At 46.0% G+C, this 16,722-nt stretch overlaps 1 protein-coding gene across 3 annotated transcripts in view; it reads left to right on the forward strand.

Moving 5' to 3' along the window:
• Positions 1-91: 91 nt before the first annotated feature.
• Positions 92-16,722, forward strand: part of LOC119394212 (DDB1- and CUL4-associated factor 8) — a 57,802-nt gene continuing 41,171 nt past the window's right edge. For 2 of the 3 annotated variants that reach the window (XM_037661488.2, XM_037661486.2), the window contains exons 1-4: positions 92-305; positions 1,543-1,893; positions 6,619-6,842; positions 9,810-10,163. In XM_037661488.2, the coding sequence (XP_037517416.1) occupies positions 1,587-1,893; positions 6,619-6,842; positions 9,810-10,163 (885 nt within the window). In that variant the 5' untranslated portion in view covers positions 92-305; positions 1,543-1,586. The remainder of the gene's footprint in view (positions 306-1,542; positions 1,894-6,618; positions 6,843-9,809; positions 10,164-16,722) is intronic. The other variant, XM_037661487.2, reaches the window with a different exon arrangement.

Raw genomic sequence — 16,722 nt, forward strand, 5'->3', positions numbered from 1 at the left:
AAAAATAACAAAAAAGAACACGACGCTCCTAAAGTTACAAGCAAAACAAAAATAAACTAAAGCGGAAACAGCGCGTGCCCTCTGGCGTTGATGATCAAAGTAGCTTTCGCTCGACATTCGCGTAATGTGAACGCGTGTACGCTATTTGTAATACACCCAAAAAGTATATTTTCGGAGTGGTTTACTCGCGACTGCGCATATAAAGCGGTATGTATCACGTTTACGTCAGAACAACAACAAGCGTCAGCTGTGTGGGTTCTAAACACTGCGCGAAGCGCAACGCGAGGTGGAAAGATATCGGAAAGGTTGGTAGTGGCGTGCTTTACGGCTAGCACTTTGTTAGCGTAGGGGCAGCAGCCGAAACGTTACGAGAACAATGCGTATTTGAGCGATTAAGTCCATCCGTACCCGCAGACATCTAGTGCGTATGAGCCAAAATAGCGCTTGGCTCCTCGTATCTCTAGGCTTAACCTTGCGAAAAATGGCAGTCGTGTGTGGGGGGGAGCCTCTTGTTTTCAACCGATGAGTTTGCGCGTGTGCCAACTAGCACACGCAGAAGCGTAGCTAATCGTTTTGCTTGTGTTCGCAACTATCTAGGACCTAACTGGTCTACGCAGCGGGTGTGTTGTGTTCGGGCCCCTCACTAGCGTTACGTAATTTTGCACGCATGACCAATACAAAACACGCTCGTCAGAAAACTACAGATAAGTGCGATTCACGCAAGGACGCGCACAGGCGGTAAAAGCGTCCTTGCCTTAACGTAGAGTGCACTGCACAAACAAAGTGTCGTTGAGTATAACGTTCATCATATCGGCATGCCACTTCTTCCGTTCCTCCATATGTCATAGATTAAGGTATCAATAAAATACAACCCTTGATTCGGCGGTCGCGTTACGTCGTGCTTACCTGTTATTACGTAAGTTTACGAAGCTTGCTTTGAGAGCATTTGCGCAGTGTTTGGCGCGCCTAACAGGTGCACATCAATTGCTTCATTAGTCGTGTCTTATTCTTTTCGGCGAAAGCCGTGAGCGCGCACTTGAGCAATGCGATGCATCAGTGTGCACGCTCATAGTACGTTGCCACTTTTCAAGCGGTCACTTCGTGAGAGTCGTCCGAAGAGTGGAGGAGTTGTCCAAAGGCTACTGGAATCATATTGAGCACGCGCTTCCAGTAAATACCCTCAGTTCAGCAGCGCTCGGCGGTTTGCTACCCACAGCACATTCTCCTTGTTTTTAACTTTACCGTCTCGACTTTTTCCGTAAACAGCTGTGTCAATCGCGTCTTTCTACGAATCGATAAAGTTTGCACTTGGGCACCGGCTCTATTGTGTGTATTCTTTGTTTCCCGACCACGACGGCTGCATTTCGATGAGAGTGAAATGCAGACATCTGTGTACATAGATTTAAGTGCGCGTTAAAGATCACCAGGTGGGCAAAACTAATTTGAGGTCCCCCCTCCCCACAACAGCTGGCCTTGTAATCATACCTTGGTTTTGGCTCGTAAAACCTCAGAATTTGATTTTGAAATGTTTTCTTCCCGTAGATGAAACATATTGGCGGAGCTGCAAAGAAGAGCTCGCTGTGAAGATGAGTGCCGACAGTGGTGCGAGTGGTGAAGCGTCTCTCGGCACAGAGGCTGATGCCGATGAACGACCCAAGGACAGCAAGAGCCAAGGGGATGTGGATGGGAGGTTGATGAGAAAAGATGACAGTGGCATTGGTAGTGAGCCAGCGGACGACCGGCCTGATGCACCTGCCCATGCATCTAATGGAGGGCAGGAGAGCCCCGACTCTGGAAACCAGGACTGTGCCGAGGCTGGGGCCTCGGAGCCTCAGGAGGCTGCCGGCACAGCCGAGAAAAGGCCCACAACGGAAACTGAAGACGACAGCGATGGTGAGTAGTTGACTTGCTGGAACAGATGGGTCGTGATGAATTGCTGGGATATTTGGCTCGCACTCGCGGGATTTCGCAGCACTGTTTTACCATATTCGGTGTCTGTGTGCCTTGAGTCATCGATCAAGTGGTCCTCGCTCTGCAATCCTATAGCCTCCTGGTTAACTTACTGAGGAGGGTGACCAGCACAGTAAAGTATTAGTCCCAGCTTATACCAGAGTCACACGGTCACTTTTGATCACAATCGCGCTCAACCTGGACCGAATTTCTTGACTTGATCGTCATTGGCTCTTTTTTGTGCTTTTATGAGGAGAGCTAATAACTGTTGAGAAATTTGATCCTGATCAGGCTTCATCGCGATCAGCGGTGCACCGTGTGACACTGGTGTTAGAATCCCAGACCGGGACAAATTTCTTGCGACTTAGAAGCTTTCTGTGTGAAAAATACCCTTGGATGTGTGAAATACACTTGGATGTGTGAAAAATACACTAGGATGCCCTTTGTGTATGCTTTTGTGTGTGCATGTATGCATGTATATAGATTCAGTTGAACTGGGATATATTGAGTCTAAGGGAATCACAAAAGAATTTTATATATAGTAGGTAATTCGATATATAAGATAATATATATATATAGAAAATACAGTCAAACCCGACCATATTGAACTTGGTTAAATTGAATTATCCTTTATATCGAACTATTTTCAGACACGACAGTGATTTAACATCAATGCATGAAAAAAATTTATCGCTCCATTTGACGAAAATATCCGGAACGCTTCATATATCGAACATCTGTCAGTATGAAACGTCTTAAGAAGTTGGCTTTCCCTCGCAAGAAGTTGGCTTTTCCTCATGGAAGGGGACATTCCCGCATGCATTTGGGAGAGTGAACAGTGCAATTAGCAGGGTGCCGCGCAAAGTGAGTAGAAAATACCACTTGCCGTCGCCTGCTTTCTCCCATGATTTCTCGTCGTTGGGCTCGTCAGTCCGTCATTCGATGTTGCCTGTTCGCTTCTCCACTCCCCTTGTTAACTCAATGGCTGCCATGATACTGAAGAATTTGGCTGTACTTCGCAAAGCTGGCGATAATCAACCCAGTTGAACGTAGAGAAAAGTCTGACATTGCTGCTGTGTACAGCATCCCAAGAAGTACGCTGAGTACGATATTAAAGATCAAGGCCGTCATTAGGACAAAGGCAGAATAGAGGCTTCCATCGCCAAATGAGCACGCACAGCAGCATGTGGAGACGTTGAGGCGCTGTTTACCTTGATACCACATTTTGTCACGTATAACCCCCTCCCTGCGTATAATCTGCTCTCCCTACTACAAACTACGTAAGAATGAAAACTAAAAAAAAATCCAGCATATTGCTGTGACGTTGCCTTCTTTGCATTATCATGAAGCAGTGCTGTGAAGGCAACTTGCTCACCGAAAATGCGGTAAATTCTTTTAAGGGACACTAAAGAGTAAAACAATTTTTGTTGTTTTAGTAAACTACTTTTTCATGATACCAAAAACACCACACTGCTGCGAGAAGACACTTAGTAAGCGAGAAAACGCGCAAAAAGCAAATGTGGGTGGCGACACCGCCTTGAAGTTTCCGCTCCAATAGCCGTGATGTCATGTATTTTGACGGCGCCTACTAGGTCCTATGTAGTTCCTAATCGGTAAAAATGATGTATGTTGTCCTCTGAGGGGGCCATATACTAAACATACCAAGTTTGAGGAAATTTCGTTGGGCCAATGGCACCAAAATACGATAAGTACACTTTCAAATCCGTGACATCACGCACGGAGATTTCGGCGCGAAATTTGAAAATGAAACTTTGAACTTCATTTTCTCCTATGTTAATAAACCTATGTATGATGGCTAGATTAACGACATTAGAGTTCTCAGATTACAATTTATCAATCTAAACCAATTCATTGTTTCTTTTTAGTGTCCCCTTAAAAGCTTTATATCGAATTATACAATATATTGAGCTATTTCTTGTTGTTTTCCGAGCTCAAAATTTGCCTGTTTGATTGTATGTTAAAGGGTATTTTACAGCTGTTTGATATACACAATAATTCAATATATGCATGTTCGACTGTACATAGAAACAGAACATTTCAATGTGGAAGGAGAGGTGGTGAAACCCCTGGGCTCCCTTCCCCGCTGTCCCAAGGTTATGCTTATGACTAGAAATAAAGGTGCTTGTGGAATACCAAACTACTAGATGCTCGTAGTAGTGACATTTCATCGTGCTTCGTCTAGCTACATCTACAGACACCTTGTGTGTGTGCTCGTGCGTGCATGCATGCATACTCAGCTAGTGTCCTGCTGAAGAAAGATTTCAAAAGGCACCATGCCCACAGTTACACTGCTGCGTAAAATTTATGCCAGCAATGAAGTAGTGTACACTTGGTTACTGCAATGCTGTCTTTGCATTTGGCTAGCTTAGTTTAGTTAAGCACCATCACTGAGGCCACTCACATTTACGCCTCTAGTAATCCGGTAACCTGCAAGCGCTTAGAAGTTTGCAGACAATTCAAAGCTCTCCTATGTAACCCATTACCGCTGCATGTGTCTTCTTTGTGTCTTTTACCTTCGTGTCAAGTTGGCGCCACAGTCAGTTGCTTCTACTGATCAACTAACAAGCCCACTTTGCTGCTCTCACCGTCCTTAAAGGGACCCTAAACCATAGAGTTTCCTGATACACTAGAGGGAAATCTGACGCTTACGTTTATGGGAGCTGCAACACATTGCCATACCTGCCAACTCTCCCGAATTGTCCGGGAGACTCCCGAATTTGGACCTAATCTCCCGATTGTACGAATGTCATCTCAAATCTCCCGAAAAGTGGCCACCACAGCAGAGGCGGTTTTTTTTCTTTCTTTTTTTTAAAATTATGCGCGTACGTCAGCCTTTCCTGCTGTGGCGGTGCTGCGGAAGAGCACTCGCCACCACACTTCTATTTCATTGTAACCATATCGTAGAGTACCGCTGAGTACATTCTAGGCACTGCGCATCTGGGCGAAGGCTGGCCGGCTGGCCGTGAGAAGCGCTCGCCACCGTACCGAAAGAAGGCGAGGGAAAAGGTACAGTCTTAACGGAAAAAGATTGCCAAAAGTGCACGGCGGCCGGAGCCGCGGCGCTGCACGAGCGCTCCGATAACGAGACTGTCGAGCACATTCCATTTTCAAAAGGAGGGGTGGCCGGCAGACCGGCGGTAAGTAAGTGGCCCCCATTGTGCTTTGCACTCTCGATATCGGCGTGCTTGGGAGAAACAGCGCCGTGAGTCGCAATCTTGCCGCTCCGGCCACCGTTCAGTTCATTTGCGGCAATCGTTTCCGTTAAGCCTAGCCAGAACTTTTGCGTCTCCATCTTGGCCCCCGCGTTTTGTACGCTACGCCGTCTGCCGTGGGGGTTGCGTGTCTCCCGAGATCAGTTAGAAGGTCGATGACGGCGTCAAAATCAAAGTACTTGCAAGTGTTTCTGGACTCATACACAGCTGGGTTTCCGTGCTTTGTGACTTCGCGGAAAGGTGACAAGTACAGATTCTGTACCACGTGCGCCTGTGAACTGCCTTGGTGCCTTCACAAGCAAAGAAGTTTGATTCAAGTGCTCAAAACAAACATCCTTATTCCTTTCTGATGTCAGTTTCCAGTCTCAGTAATTTCCGCTACGCAAAAAGAAAAAAAAACATTGCCCCCCCCCCCCCCCCCCCCCCCCCCCCCCCCCCCCCCCCCCGCGGTCTCCCGGATTTTCGTGCTGTGAGGTTGGCAGGTATGCATTGCACTTTAGCCAGCATGGGAATGATGGGTAGTACATGGATTCGTCTAAGCTTCGTACTTTTGGTTCCATTTGGCTAGTGTGGCTCTTTGTGGCCTGCAGCCGCTTTGTTGCAAGGCAAAGTTCAGCAAACATTCAGCAGTTCCACTTCACCACCTTAACCTTTTTAGGCTCACGAAGTTCACAATGATCCATTCTTTCATCTGACACAAAAGCCAAAACACAACAGTAAACAAAGCCACAAGTGCGTTTGAAGCCGCAAGCACAAAGATTAGTCAAATCCATGTAACACCCATCATTCCCATGGTGGCTGAACGATCGCAGCGCCAGAGTTCCCTCTAGTGAATATTGTAGGAAACGCTACGCCCTAAACCACCCTGAAGTCAAAATTTAGTTGCGCTGTTGCAGTTTTGCACGAGTCTGTGAACACGTAGCCACGAGAAATTTTCGAAATCATGCCTTAATGGTGGAGTACACTCATTTGATGATCGAAATGTGGCGCTCGCTCGTTTTGCTGTTTCTTTCGCTACACTCCATTCGTTGGCTCGTCTCTCCTCCTGGACGAGTGTTCCTCCTCGCCATGCGAGGAGGACAAGCAGCAAGTGCATGTAGCTGCAGGCAGACAAACAGGTTCTTTCTGCTGCTGGCATGACCAGATTCTACTAGCGATGTCACAACCGACTAGGGATACCAAAAGGTACGGAGAAAAATACGGAATTATTTCTTTTTTTTATTTCGAGGCACACCCGCAGCGCGTAACGCTGCTGTGTTTGACACTGCTGAACTCGATGCGCACATTTACTTGAAATGTTAAAAAAAATATATCGGAGGTGGTTTTGGGGGCCTTTTAAGGCCGACAGCTATGTGTGCAGGTTGTTCTCGTGCAACTGTACTTGGGTATTTTGCTCACCTTGCGCAAGCTGATGTCTTTTCTTTTTATTTTCTAGGATTTCCAGAGGAGAAGAAGCAGAAAACTGAAGAGAAGAAAACGCGCAGGCTACTCAACCTGCTGGGCCGAACGCGAAGGTCGGGTTCGGCATCTGAGGACAACACCAGTGGCGACACTACCAGAGGAGGGGGAAGCAGCAGCTTCTTCACCGAAGACTCTGACGATAACATCTCCGTAAACAGTGATGACACCTTCCACATGAGCCAAGATGACCGAGAGGAGGTACGATTGTCGTGGTTCCATTGTCGTAATGTCTTGTGTATGTGTAGTACAGTGGAATCTCCATACGGTCATCACAGGAGGCGGAAAGTAAAACGTATAATAGAAAAAAATTATACTTTCCAAAGCAAGCTCCCAAAAGTAGGCGCATTCACCCACCGTGGTGGTCTAGTCGTTATGGTGCTCAACTGCTGACCTGCAGGTCGCGTGATCGAATCCCGGCTGGACAGCCGCAGTTTGATGGAGGCGAAATGTGCTTATATTTGCTTATATGTGCTTATACCAGAGGCCCATGTGCTTATATTTAGGTGCACATGGAAGAACCCCAGGTGGTCTAAATTTCTGGCTCCCTCCACTACGGCATCTCTCATAATCTTATCGTGGTTTTGGGACTTGAAACCTCAACAATCAGTTAATAAAAGTAGGCACATTTGAGTACAAACTCAATAGTGTAGGTTAGGCGAAGTTTCTCTCGATGCCACATGAACCTCAGCCAACGCACTTTTATTCAACAATGAAGTAGCTTGTCAGTTTGTGCTGAACATTATTCCTTTCGATGCCTGCAAAAGGAAGCTGCAGTTTTCTAACTAAACTGTGCATTAGTAATCGAACCACGAAAAGTGGTGAATTGTCCATGCTGCTGCTGCAGAGTCTACATGGCCATGGGCATGTAATACATTTTTCGTAGATAGTTGGAGGGGTATTTAAGCTGGTGCACTGATATCTGAAGGTATGAGTTTTAGTAATGGCCAGTGAAAGCCCATTTATGCAGTCATATTATTCAATTTGGGGGGAAAACATAGATTGCATTGACCATCGAAAGTAGCTTCTAGTAGACATTGGCTGGAAAAAGTAACGAGTTGTCCAGAAAAGCTTATTACACAGAGTCTTATCTACAAGATGCTACTGTACTTGCGTACGTCTCTTCCTTATGTTGTCATTTTGTTGTGACATACTATATTACCATTAAATGTAATGCAGGGTATACTAAGAACTATTGAACTAGTAACGTTCAAAAGAAATTTTTAATTTTCTTTCCTTCTTTTTGTAATTGTAATAAAGAAACTGTATACTACCGTATTTATTCGAATATAGGTCGACCTTTTTTCCCAAAAATGTTGCCCATAATCAGCTATCGACCTATATTCGTGACCAAAGAATCTCGACCTATATTCGCGATCAAAGCGACCAAAAGCACCGCACCTATGCCGTTCAACTGCCGCGCCTGCTGTTCTTCAAGCAGTTCCTGCTACATACGCACATTATATACCATAAAATCTGGTATAAAAACCGTACCCGTTCGCCTTTTCCGACTAAGTAACTAAGAAAAAAAAAGTTATTTGTGCAATAGCTGCACACCGCCTTTTCAAAGCCCCCGCGAAATGCAGCCGCTCCGCCATGTTTGCGCTGGAACCCGTGATTTCCCTAGGTAGGCCGTGAAGTCCCTAGCCCCCTAGCCGTGCTGCCTGCCGACGCGCAGCCGCACTGGCACTGGCCTAAGGCCTCACTCTTTGTTTGTTATTTGATCTGACGTGACGGTTCGCATTTGCAAATGCGCGGTTGCGACGGTGTCACGTCGGTAGCGCTACACAGCTGACTTCAAGCGTCAAGTGATACTTTTTGCCGAGAATTCCAGCAAATGTGCCGCTCAGCGTGAGTTCGACGTAAAAGTTGATTAGGGGTTGGCGGAAGCAGCGGGACCGACTGTTCGCGTGCAATGGATAGCGTCGTGCTTTTCGCGGCCCAGCAATTGGCAGGCATGACGCTCTTGAAAAAGAACTGAGGCTCCGGGCGTCAAGGAGGCCCTGCAGAAGGCCAACAGACCTGGTCGTCATACCGCTAGGTATGACGTCCCGGCTACATTAAGGACCGGGTGGCGAAGAGTTGCAAAGAGTGGCTCATGAAGGAGGATGCTGCAATGACACCGACGGGACGCCGCAAGAAGGGCTTCCCTCAATGAAGTTGCGACGTGGGTGAAGGACACGCGGAAAGACTTGCCAGCGGAAATTATCGTGACTGGCTTTAAAAAGTGCTGCATTTCCAACGCATTCGATGGCAGCGAAGTCGACGTCATTTGGGATGCCGAGGATGCCTGCGAAGAATCCGACAACCTTCCTTGCACATCTGACGAACATGACACTCCCGGCAGCGACTAGGGCGCTAAGTTAATTGTAAATAAAGGTGTGCCATGTTTCAATTTTCCTGTTTCTAAAAAAAACATGGGTCGACCTATTTTCGAATATTTTTTTTTATTTCTCGTAGAGCGCTATAAGTAGGGGTCGACCTATATTCGTGCCCGACCTATTTTCGAATAAATACGGTAGTACTATATTTTAACTTCAAATACAAATTGCTCTTTGTTGAAAGTGACTTATTCGGGATGCATGATAGGGTGATTATAAAAGCCAGACAAGTAATACATGGAAATATAAAATGCAGGTGAATGTCTGGAATTACTGCAGATTCTAATTCTGCAGTAATTTAATGCAGTAATTCTAATTAATGAGACTTTGTAATTTCACTCGTACCAGTCGTGATTTGCGTTCAATACACATGCTACTTTAGGTTGAGGAAGCCTGTTCCACATACATTATTCGAAAATTCATTGTTCGTGTTTGCATAGTATGTACTACTAGCATTTATTAATGAACTTACGTAAAGTGAAATTTCGTTGCAACTGGTCTTTAATATGTAGCAAAGATCTTGCAAATGTTTTAACAAAATGCCGCGAAATATGTCTCGGCTCATTTACCACGCTCTTTACTTGTTGAGTAGCCGTTGACCTGTCATCGTTGGGGCAACTGCCAGAGAGTCCTTCTGTCAAAACGTTGGTTCCAGTGTTATTTCCTGTTTCAGCAACTTCTCATTACTTAATGCCTCGATCTCCTCCTTTCTTGTGCAGTACACGTTTTAGTAATTCTGCAAGCTTGGACTGGCAGTCACTGCAGCTTTTCTTTTTTGTACATGCAGGACGACGCAGAGAGCCTAGAGGGCAATTACGACCCAACGCCCAACACCCCTGCGCCTGCGTATAAGTGGCTGGTCTGGGAAGCCCTGACACAGCGCGAGTACGGTCGGAAGGCAGCTGCGTCGCATGTGGACAAGTTTCGCTTGGACTGTTATGGCAGCCGGCGCATAGTGGAGCGATTGGAGCTCATGTACAAGATGCACGCCCACGATGGGTGCGTAAACGCGCTGCACTTCAACTCGACGGGCACTCGGCTGGCCAGTGGATCAGATGACCTGAGCGTCGTCATTTGGGACTGGGCCACGGGCGAGCCTGTGCTCAAGTACGACAGTGGCCATCGGAGCAATGTGTTTCAGGTGTGCGAACAGGCTGTGCTTGCTGTGGTGAAATATTTCTCTCTCTCTCCTTTTTTTGTAAGAACGTGAATGATGTGGCAGTGCAGCCTGATCTGCCATTGCTTCTGTGCCACTTATTCTTTGGGGCGGGCTGTATTTATAACTAGAATGCACCTTGCATGTGCAGCTGCGCTGTCTAACTATAGTAATTGGGGGAACAGCTACTTCAAAGGCATCAAATTGTGCCGTGAAAAGTTCATTGCACCATGCTACACCGAAACAGCATCTTGCCGCAAAAAGTCTGCACCAAGGGAACCTCAGATATGTCTTGATAGTAAAACAGTAAGCAAAATTCACAAGTACACTATAATATTCGTAGATCGAACTGAGAAACTAGCCACATATCTAGTATATGTCACCCGTCCTCCATTTGCTGTTTGTGTTCCTTTGTTGCTGTTCTCTATGGCGATAGTTCCAGTGTTCTGGCGTCATGCAGTCTCGTTTCTGCTGTTTGTGGGGAAGTTTCGTATTCCTTGTACTTTTCCAACGGCGGACTTGCTTGAGGAGGTTATCGAATGCAAAAGCAGCTTCGGCTAATCCACATTCACATGTTGTTTAGTCGTTGACGGTGCCACTTCAGGGCAATCTTGTAATACATGTACTCAGACACTAACAATAAGTTTTTCAAGGGCATTGGTTTCAACATCAGCGATGCTAAATCCGTGGTGCATCAAACAATTTAGCTGGAAACGCACTAAGTGCCACAATGAAAATAATTTTGTCAGCACGAATGACAAAATAGGAGCATAGAATCATGCGAACACAGTCTTTTTCAAAGAGGCACCCCTTTAGCCGCCGAGCACCACTATCTTGATGTCATTTGAAAACCCAGGGTTTCTCCTCCCTGTACCCGCTTTCCTCACCTCCGATGCCCACACAGAAAAAATTAACGGGGGACGTTGAGAACTTTTTTTTTTTAAATGTGAAGGTGAAAAAGCCTACTTAGACCTTCTTTTGATCTTCTGTGGAACTTTCTACTGATCTGCTTTTGCGGCAGCAGCCTCTGCCTCCATGACTCCTGCATTTCCAGAACGCCTGTGTCATATTAGGGCCGCATGTTGCTCTCATCGGGCTGCTGCCAGAGTTTCATTCATAGCTGCTTCCTCCCGACGGCGCTTATGATTAGTGGGATTTCGAGCGGCTCTAGCCTCTTCCGCCGTGGCGCACTTTGTCTTGCCCGCTTGCGAATTGTTGCGTGATATTTGCACTTTCTTCATTTTTTTTACTCACACAAAAGCCGCAAAGACGAAGTTGATGTGCAGCTCGCACACGCCGTGGCTTAAGGCATGCGGGTGATCATGTGACTGCAAGATTTTGAGCCTGTGCTGGCTTTGCCCTTAAGATCACGTTAGCATGAGACGTAAAAAACTTTCACCTTAGTAAAGTTTCCTGAATTTGTAATAATTCAAACTGACTATAATCTACACTCAGATTTACTCAATATTTGGAACCAGTGCCTAAGTTCTGCTTCAATTTTTATCCTTTCTTCTCCTGACATCACTTCCGTTATCACTAGAGCTTATCACCTCATCAGCATGCTGGTAAATATTCCAGTAACATTAAAACATTTAGCCACAATATCAACTGATACCAAATTCAGTGGTTTTCCAACTGCAGTGTTAATGTTCTTTTTATTTCTCTTTTTTGTTTTTTGTTTTTTAATTTCGCAGACCTCTAAAGTTGGTGTATTGGGTGTTACACGAGAGCGTTTTTCTTTTTTTTTTCTTTTTCCAAGGAAGTTGTGTACTAGCCAGGAAACCGTACTACAGCGAAACCTCGTTAATACGTACCTGCCGGGAACGCGGCATAACTACACACTAAACCGTACTACGCATTAACCACCAAGTACAAATCTGCATCTCCTGGCGTACGCCATCGCCACCAGCAAAGAAATGAATAGAATGCCACAGCAAATATTATTGCCTAAAGTACTCACCGCAAAGCCTTTTCTTCCTTTTCGCCAAAGTGGAAAAAAGATCCTGGCACTCTCACACGACTGCCCGATAATGCGCGGTGGCGATGCCAAAGAGCATTTCGAAACTATTACAGCATCCGGGATACGCAGTGACTGACATAGTGACAGAACAGACAGTGTCTGCTTTCTGCGATATATGTGTAGTATGTGTCTGTACCGCGATCTGCTACTAAACGAAAACTGACACAGTTTCAGTGAAACGTGGTATGGCCACATGGAGCCGATCATCTCCTGACTAGTTGCGTGCAGCGCGTTGCGTACTCTACTCACGCCGTCACTACCGGGCCGCTTGCTGTACCGCACGCGCATTTGTCGTGGGAGTGTTCTTCGTACCCACTTCGTTCCAGACAGTGCACAGATGCGGCGAGTAGCTTGACCGGTTAACACAGTGATGACGAGCTTCCTGCAAGCGATACGCACTCCGCGACGCTCTAGTGGTCCTGGCAACGGACGGAAGCACGTTGGGTGGCCGCCTAATAAAAGCGTGCAGTATGGATACAACAGCGCTACGCTTGCTCCATACGCGTGCGTTTAGCGTGATAGCGTCAATGCAGCAAGGTTTCTCAGCGTCGGCAGCCCGCAACTCTCAACTCCACAACAGCCGTCTGCTTTCATATCTACAAAGCTGTGCACGCTTGAACACGCGTCCCCGCACAGTGAGGTAGCAGCGATTGGCAGCCCAGTGCGTTCAGGTTTTCGCCAAATAAAAGCATGCAGTAGGCTTAAAGTAGTGCTCCACCGCACGCGTGCCCAAGCAGATAGCTGAAGATACTTATTGTGATAAGGTTGTTGGCGATAAGTCATGCTGGTAAGTTCATCGGTGGTCGCCACCTCGCCTTTGTTCTTTCCCAATGCTTACCTGCAAAGGCACCGCCACAATCGCGCAGCAGTCGGAATGCGTGATCAGCCAATCTCCGCACTTCTTGAAAAAAACAGAAAAACCTTTGGCGGCATATTGTGGCATCAGGAAGTTCAGCGGCGCAGTAAAATTTTATGGCACAAAAAGTTATCGCAGTACGCAGGGTACGCACTAACCAGTAGGCATAGGGCAAACCGTTAGGGCTTAAGCGGTCAGCGAATGCATTGGGCTCTATGGGACTCGATCGGGGTTTCGTCACAGACGTTTTAACCATTAGTACGTTTAAAGCGGGTACGTATTAATGAGGTTTTACTGTACATGTGAGTGTGCTTGCAATGCTACTATTGTCACGGGGATTGGGATTCAGAGAGTTTATATATTGGAAAAAATTATTGGTGAGGAACCTTCAAGTAATGTTTTACAGCACATAAGTTCTTGCAATGCTACTATTGTCACGGGGATTGGGATTCAGAGAGTTTATATATTGGAAAGAATTATTGGTGAGGAACCTTCAAGTAATGTTTTACAGCACATAAGTTCTTGGAATTTTTAAATTTGTACGGATAGTTGCTGCTGCGTTTTGTCTGCATGCATTGTGCATAGATTTTCTTTTTAGGGGCGAAGCACCTTAAGGCCGAGCCTTGTTCGTATGGCATCCGTGCGCACGGCACAGCATTGGTAAAATCGAAACATCAGGTTTAACAATAGACTAATATCAATAATAATTGTGGTGAAACAATATAAAGCACCTACAAGCACAAACCCGTTATACTAGTTGGAGACTTCAACGTACACATTATGGACCTTAGGACCTAGCTTTGTCATCGACTCTCGCTGTCCTCTGTCACGATATATAGAAAACCATTGCTATAGTCGAAACATATGTGTATGTATGGAAAAAAAAAAAAAAAAAGGTTTACAATGGACAAACATCAGTCATAATTGTGACAGAACAATATAAAATACCTACAAGCACAAACCTTTTATACTACCCCGCCACGGTGGTCTAGTGGCTATGGCGCTCGACTGCTGACCCGAAGGTCGCGGGATCGAATCCCGGCTGCGGCGGCTGCATTTTCGATGGAGGCGAAAATGTTTGAGGCCCGTGTACTTAGATTTAGGTGCACGTTAAAGAACCCCAGGTGGTCGAAATTTCCGGAGCCCTCCACTACGGCGTCTCTCATAATCATATCGTGGTTTTGGGACGTTAAACCCCAGATATTATTATAAACCTTTTATACTAGTCGGCGACTTCAACGTAGACATTCTGGACCTTAGGACCTAGCTTTGTCGTCGACTCTTTATGTCACTCAATTTACATTATATGGGGCAACACACGGGTAGCGTACGGTTACTCACCCATACGATACCACTGCTGACCCGAAGGTCGCGGGATCGAATCCCGGCCGCTGCGGCTGCATTTTCGATGGAGGCGAAAATGTTTGAGGCACGTGTACTTAGATTTTGGTGACATTAAAGAACCCCAGGTGGTTGAAATTTCCGGAGCCCTCCACTACGGCGTCCTTCATAATCATATCGGGGTTTTGGGATGTTAAACTCCAGATATTATTATTATTACCCATACGATACCCAGAGCTTCGCCCACTCATCATGATTCACTTCATGGAGATGCGTGGTTTTTACCTCTATCTTAACAATGCAGGCTTAAAGGCATATGCCAGGCATGATGTAATTATGGCGGAAATACCGAGACAGCTGCCTTTTTATCTTCTTATCTTTGAGTGAAAATACCTTTTTCAGACAGAGAGAGATAACAGGAATAACGTTTCTGTGTCGCGGGCATTGACTGGACCCAATGGAGTGGTTTTTCCTTCTGAACTGGTTTCCTTTCGTTCCTTTTCAACTATGGCAGCATGGTTAATTGCTACCATGTTGTTTGCCAAAGGGTCTTGGTTACAGTCGTCCCTGTATCTCCCCAGTTTCGGTTTCGCATCCAAAGAGCACATGCTCTGGCAAAAAATTCAACTCGTTAAGAAATTACACTTCCCTCCCTTCCCTCAAGTATTGAGCTCTCACAGACTAATATAGTGCCTTGTTTACCAAAATATCGGGACATAATTGTGGAAAACCACGTGTCTGAAAATTTCCACGCAGTTGTAGGTTCGTTCACCCGCAAATGTGACTCGTTGGCTATGGTGTGGTATATTTCTGTTGACTGCGAGATGTCGGGTTCGAATCCCACCCAACACATTTGCATTACCGTATTTTCCGGTGTATAAGTCGCACCTTTGTATAACACGCATCCATTTTTAACACTGTCAACATGATAAAACACAATGACCCACGCAGAGTACATTCATTGCGAAATGCGTAGTCACGAACGGTACTGAATATCTGTAAGCAGCAGTTTTATTAAGGCGCAGAAAACCACTATTTAAATGTATTCTACTGGATTCAAAGCCACATCCTCTGGCGCACTGTCAAAAGTTCTTCCGCCTCGGTTGGCATCGTCGCTGGGTTGCCGTCGTCGGCCTCTGAGTAACTTTTACGCAGCGTTGTAAGCACCTTGAAGCACATCGTTGGTGTTGCCTCTACTATGGTGGCTACCATACCTCTACGGTATTACGAGACTTGGGTCACTTGGCGGGAACACATAAACAATGAACGCGCCGCACGGTTACCACATACAAAACGTTAATGGCGGCCGGAAGCCGGAAGCTGTGACTACTGCTGGACTGCAGCTACACCTCACACGGAAACTGATGATGATGATAACGAAGTGGTACTTTCGCTTTTTGTAACTGATATTGTGGGCATTACAATGAACTGTTGTGGTGCTCTTTTTTATTTATTGCCTCAGTTCTGCGGGTTTGATGTTTTGTTTAAGGACAAACAATTGAAACAGTACAACGGGGGGGGGGGCGCGACGGTGGTGGCTTTTATTGCCGCCATGATCTCCGTGGTCGCCACACTGCTTGAACAGCAAGTAGCTGACATGCAAGATCACAGCCACCCCATTCTTATAACAAAATTAGATATATCTTTACGAATTCTCTCACGCTCAGTTTATCGTGCTCGTGAATTAAATATAAACAATTTGGTCTTGCAGAATCGCATGACTTTTTGCGTATATAAGACGCACTGTTGTATAAGACGCACCAGCGAAAATATCGGAAAAAAGGTGCATCTTATACACTGGAAAATACGGTACTATGGAGGCAAAAACCAAAAACAGTTTGTGTGCTTAGAAGCAAGAAGATTTTGGATAGTTAGTGTGACATTTGTTTGTGGGGTCAAAAGAATCACACTCTCGGTACAAACAAACACAGTCACGCCGTTGAGCAAATGAACACATGGACATTAAGCAGCTTTTACAATGGTGAGCTCGCCAGCCGAATCTAATACATAACTAGTAACACGCTAAATAACCAAATACAATGGCCATAAAACACACAGAGAACATAACACACACAAAACAACGTAACACATACAATGTACTGCAAATGCGGCATCGCCGACATCTGACTCACCCGGGAGCCCGTGGGACCAAGCCACGGAATTGTCCCACGGGCCTCCCGCGTTAGGTGACCCTCCACAGCTGCGCTATAACCAAACAAACTGAAAGCATTCTTCCTCAAGCGCTAGTGTAACCTCGCTTCCCGTCAAGCAGTACCACCATGCATCCACAGTGCCATCTCTCGCTAGATGGCGAAACTAACCACGCC

The sequence above is a fragment of the Rhipicephalus sanguineus genome, chromosome 5 (genome assembly GCF_013339695.2).
Source record: "Rhipicephalus sanguineus isolate Rsan-2018 chromosome 5, BIME_Rsan_1.4, whole genome shotgun sequence".
In the NCBI taxonomy this organism is placed as follows: domain Eukaryota; kingdom Metazoa; phylum Arthropoda; class Arachnida; order Ixodida; family Ixodidae; genus Rhipicephalus; species Rhipicephalus sanguineus.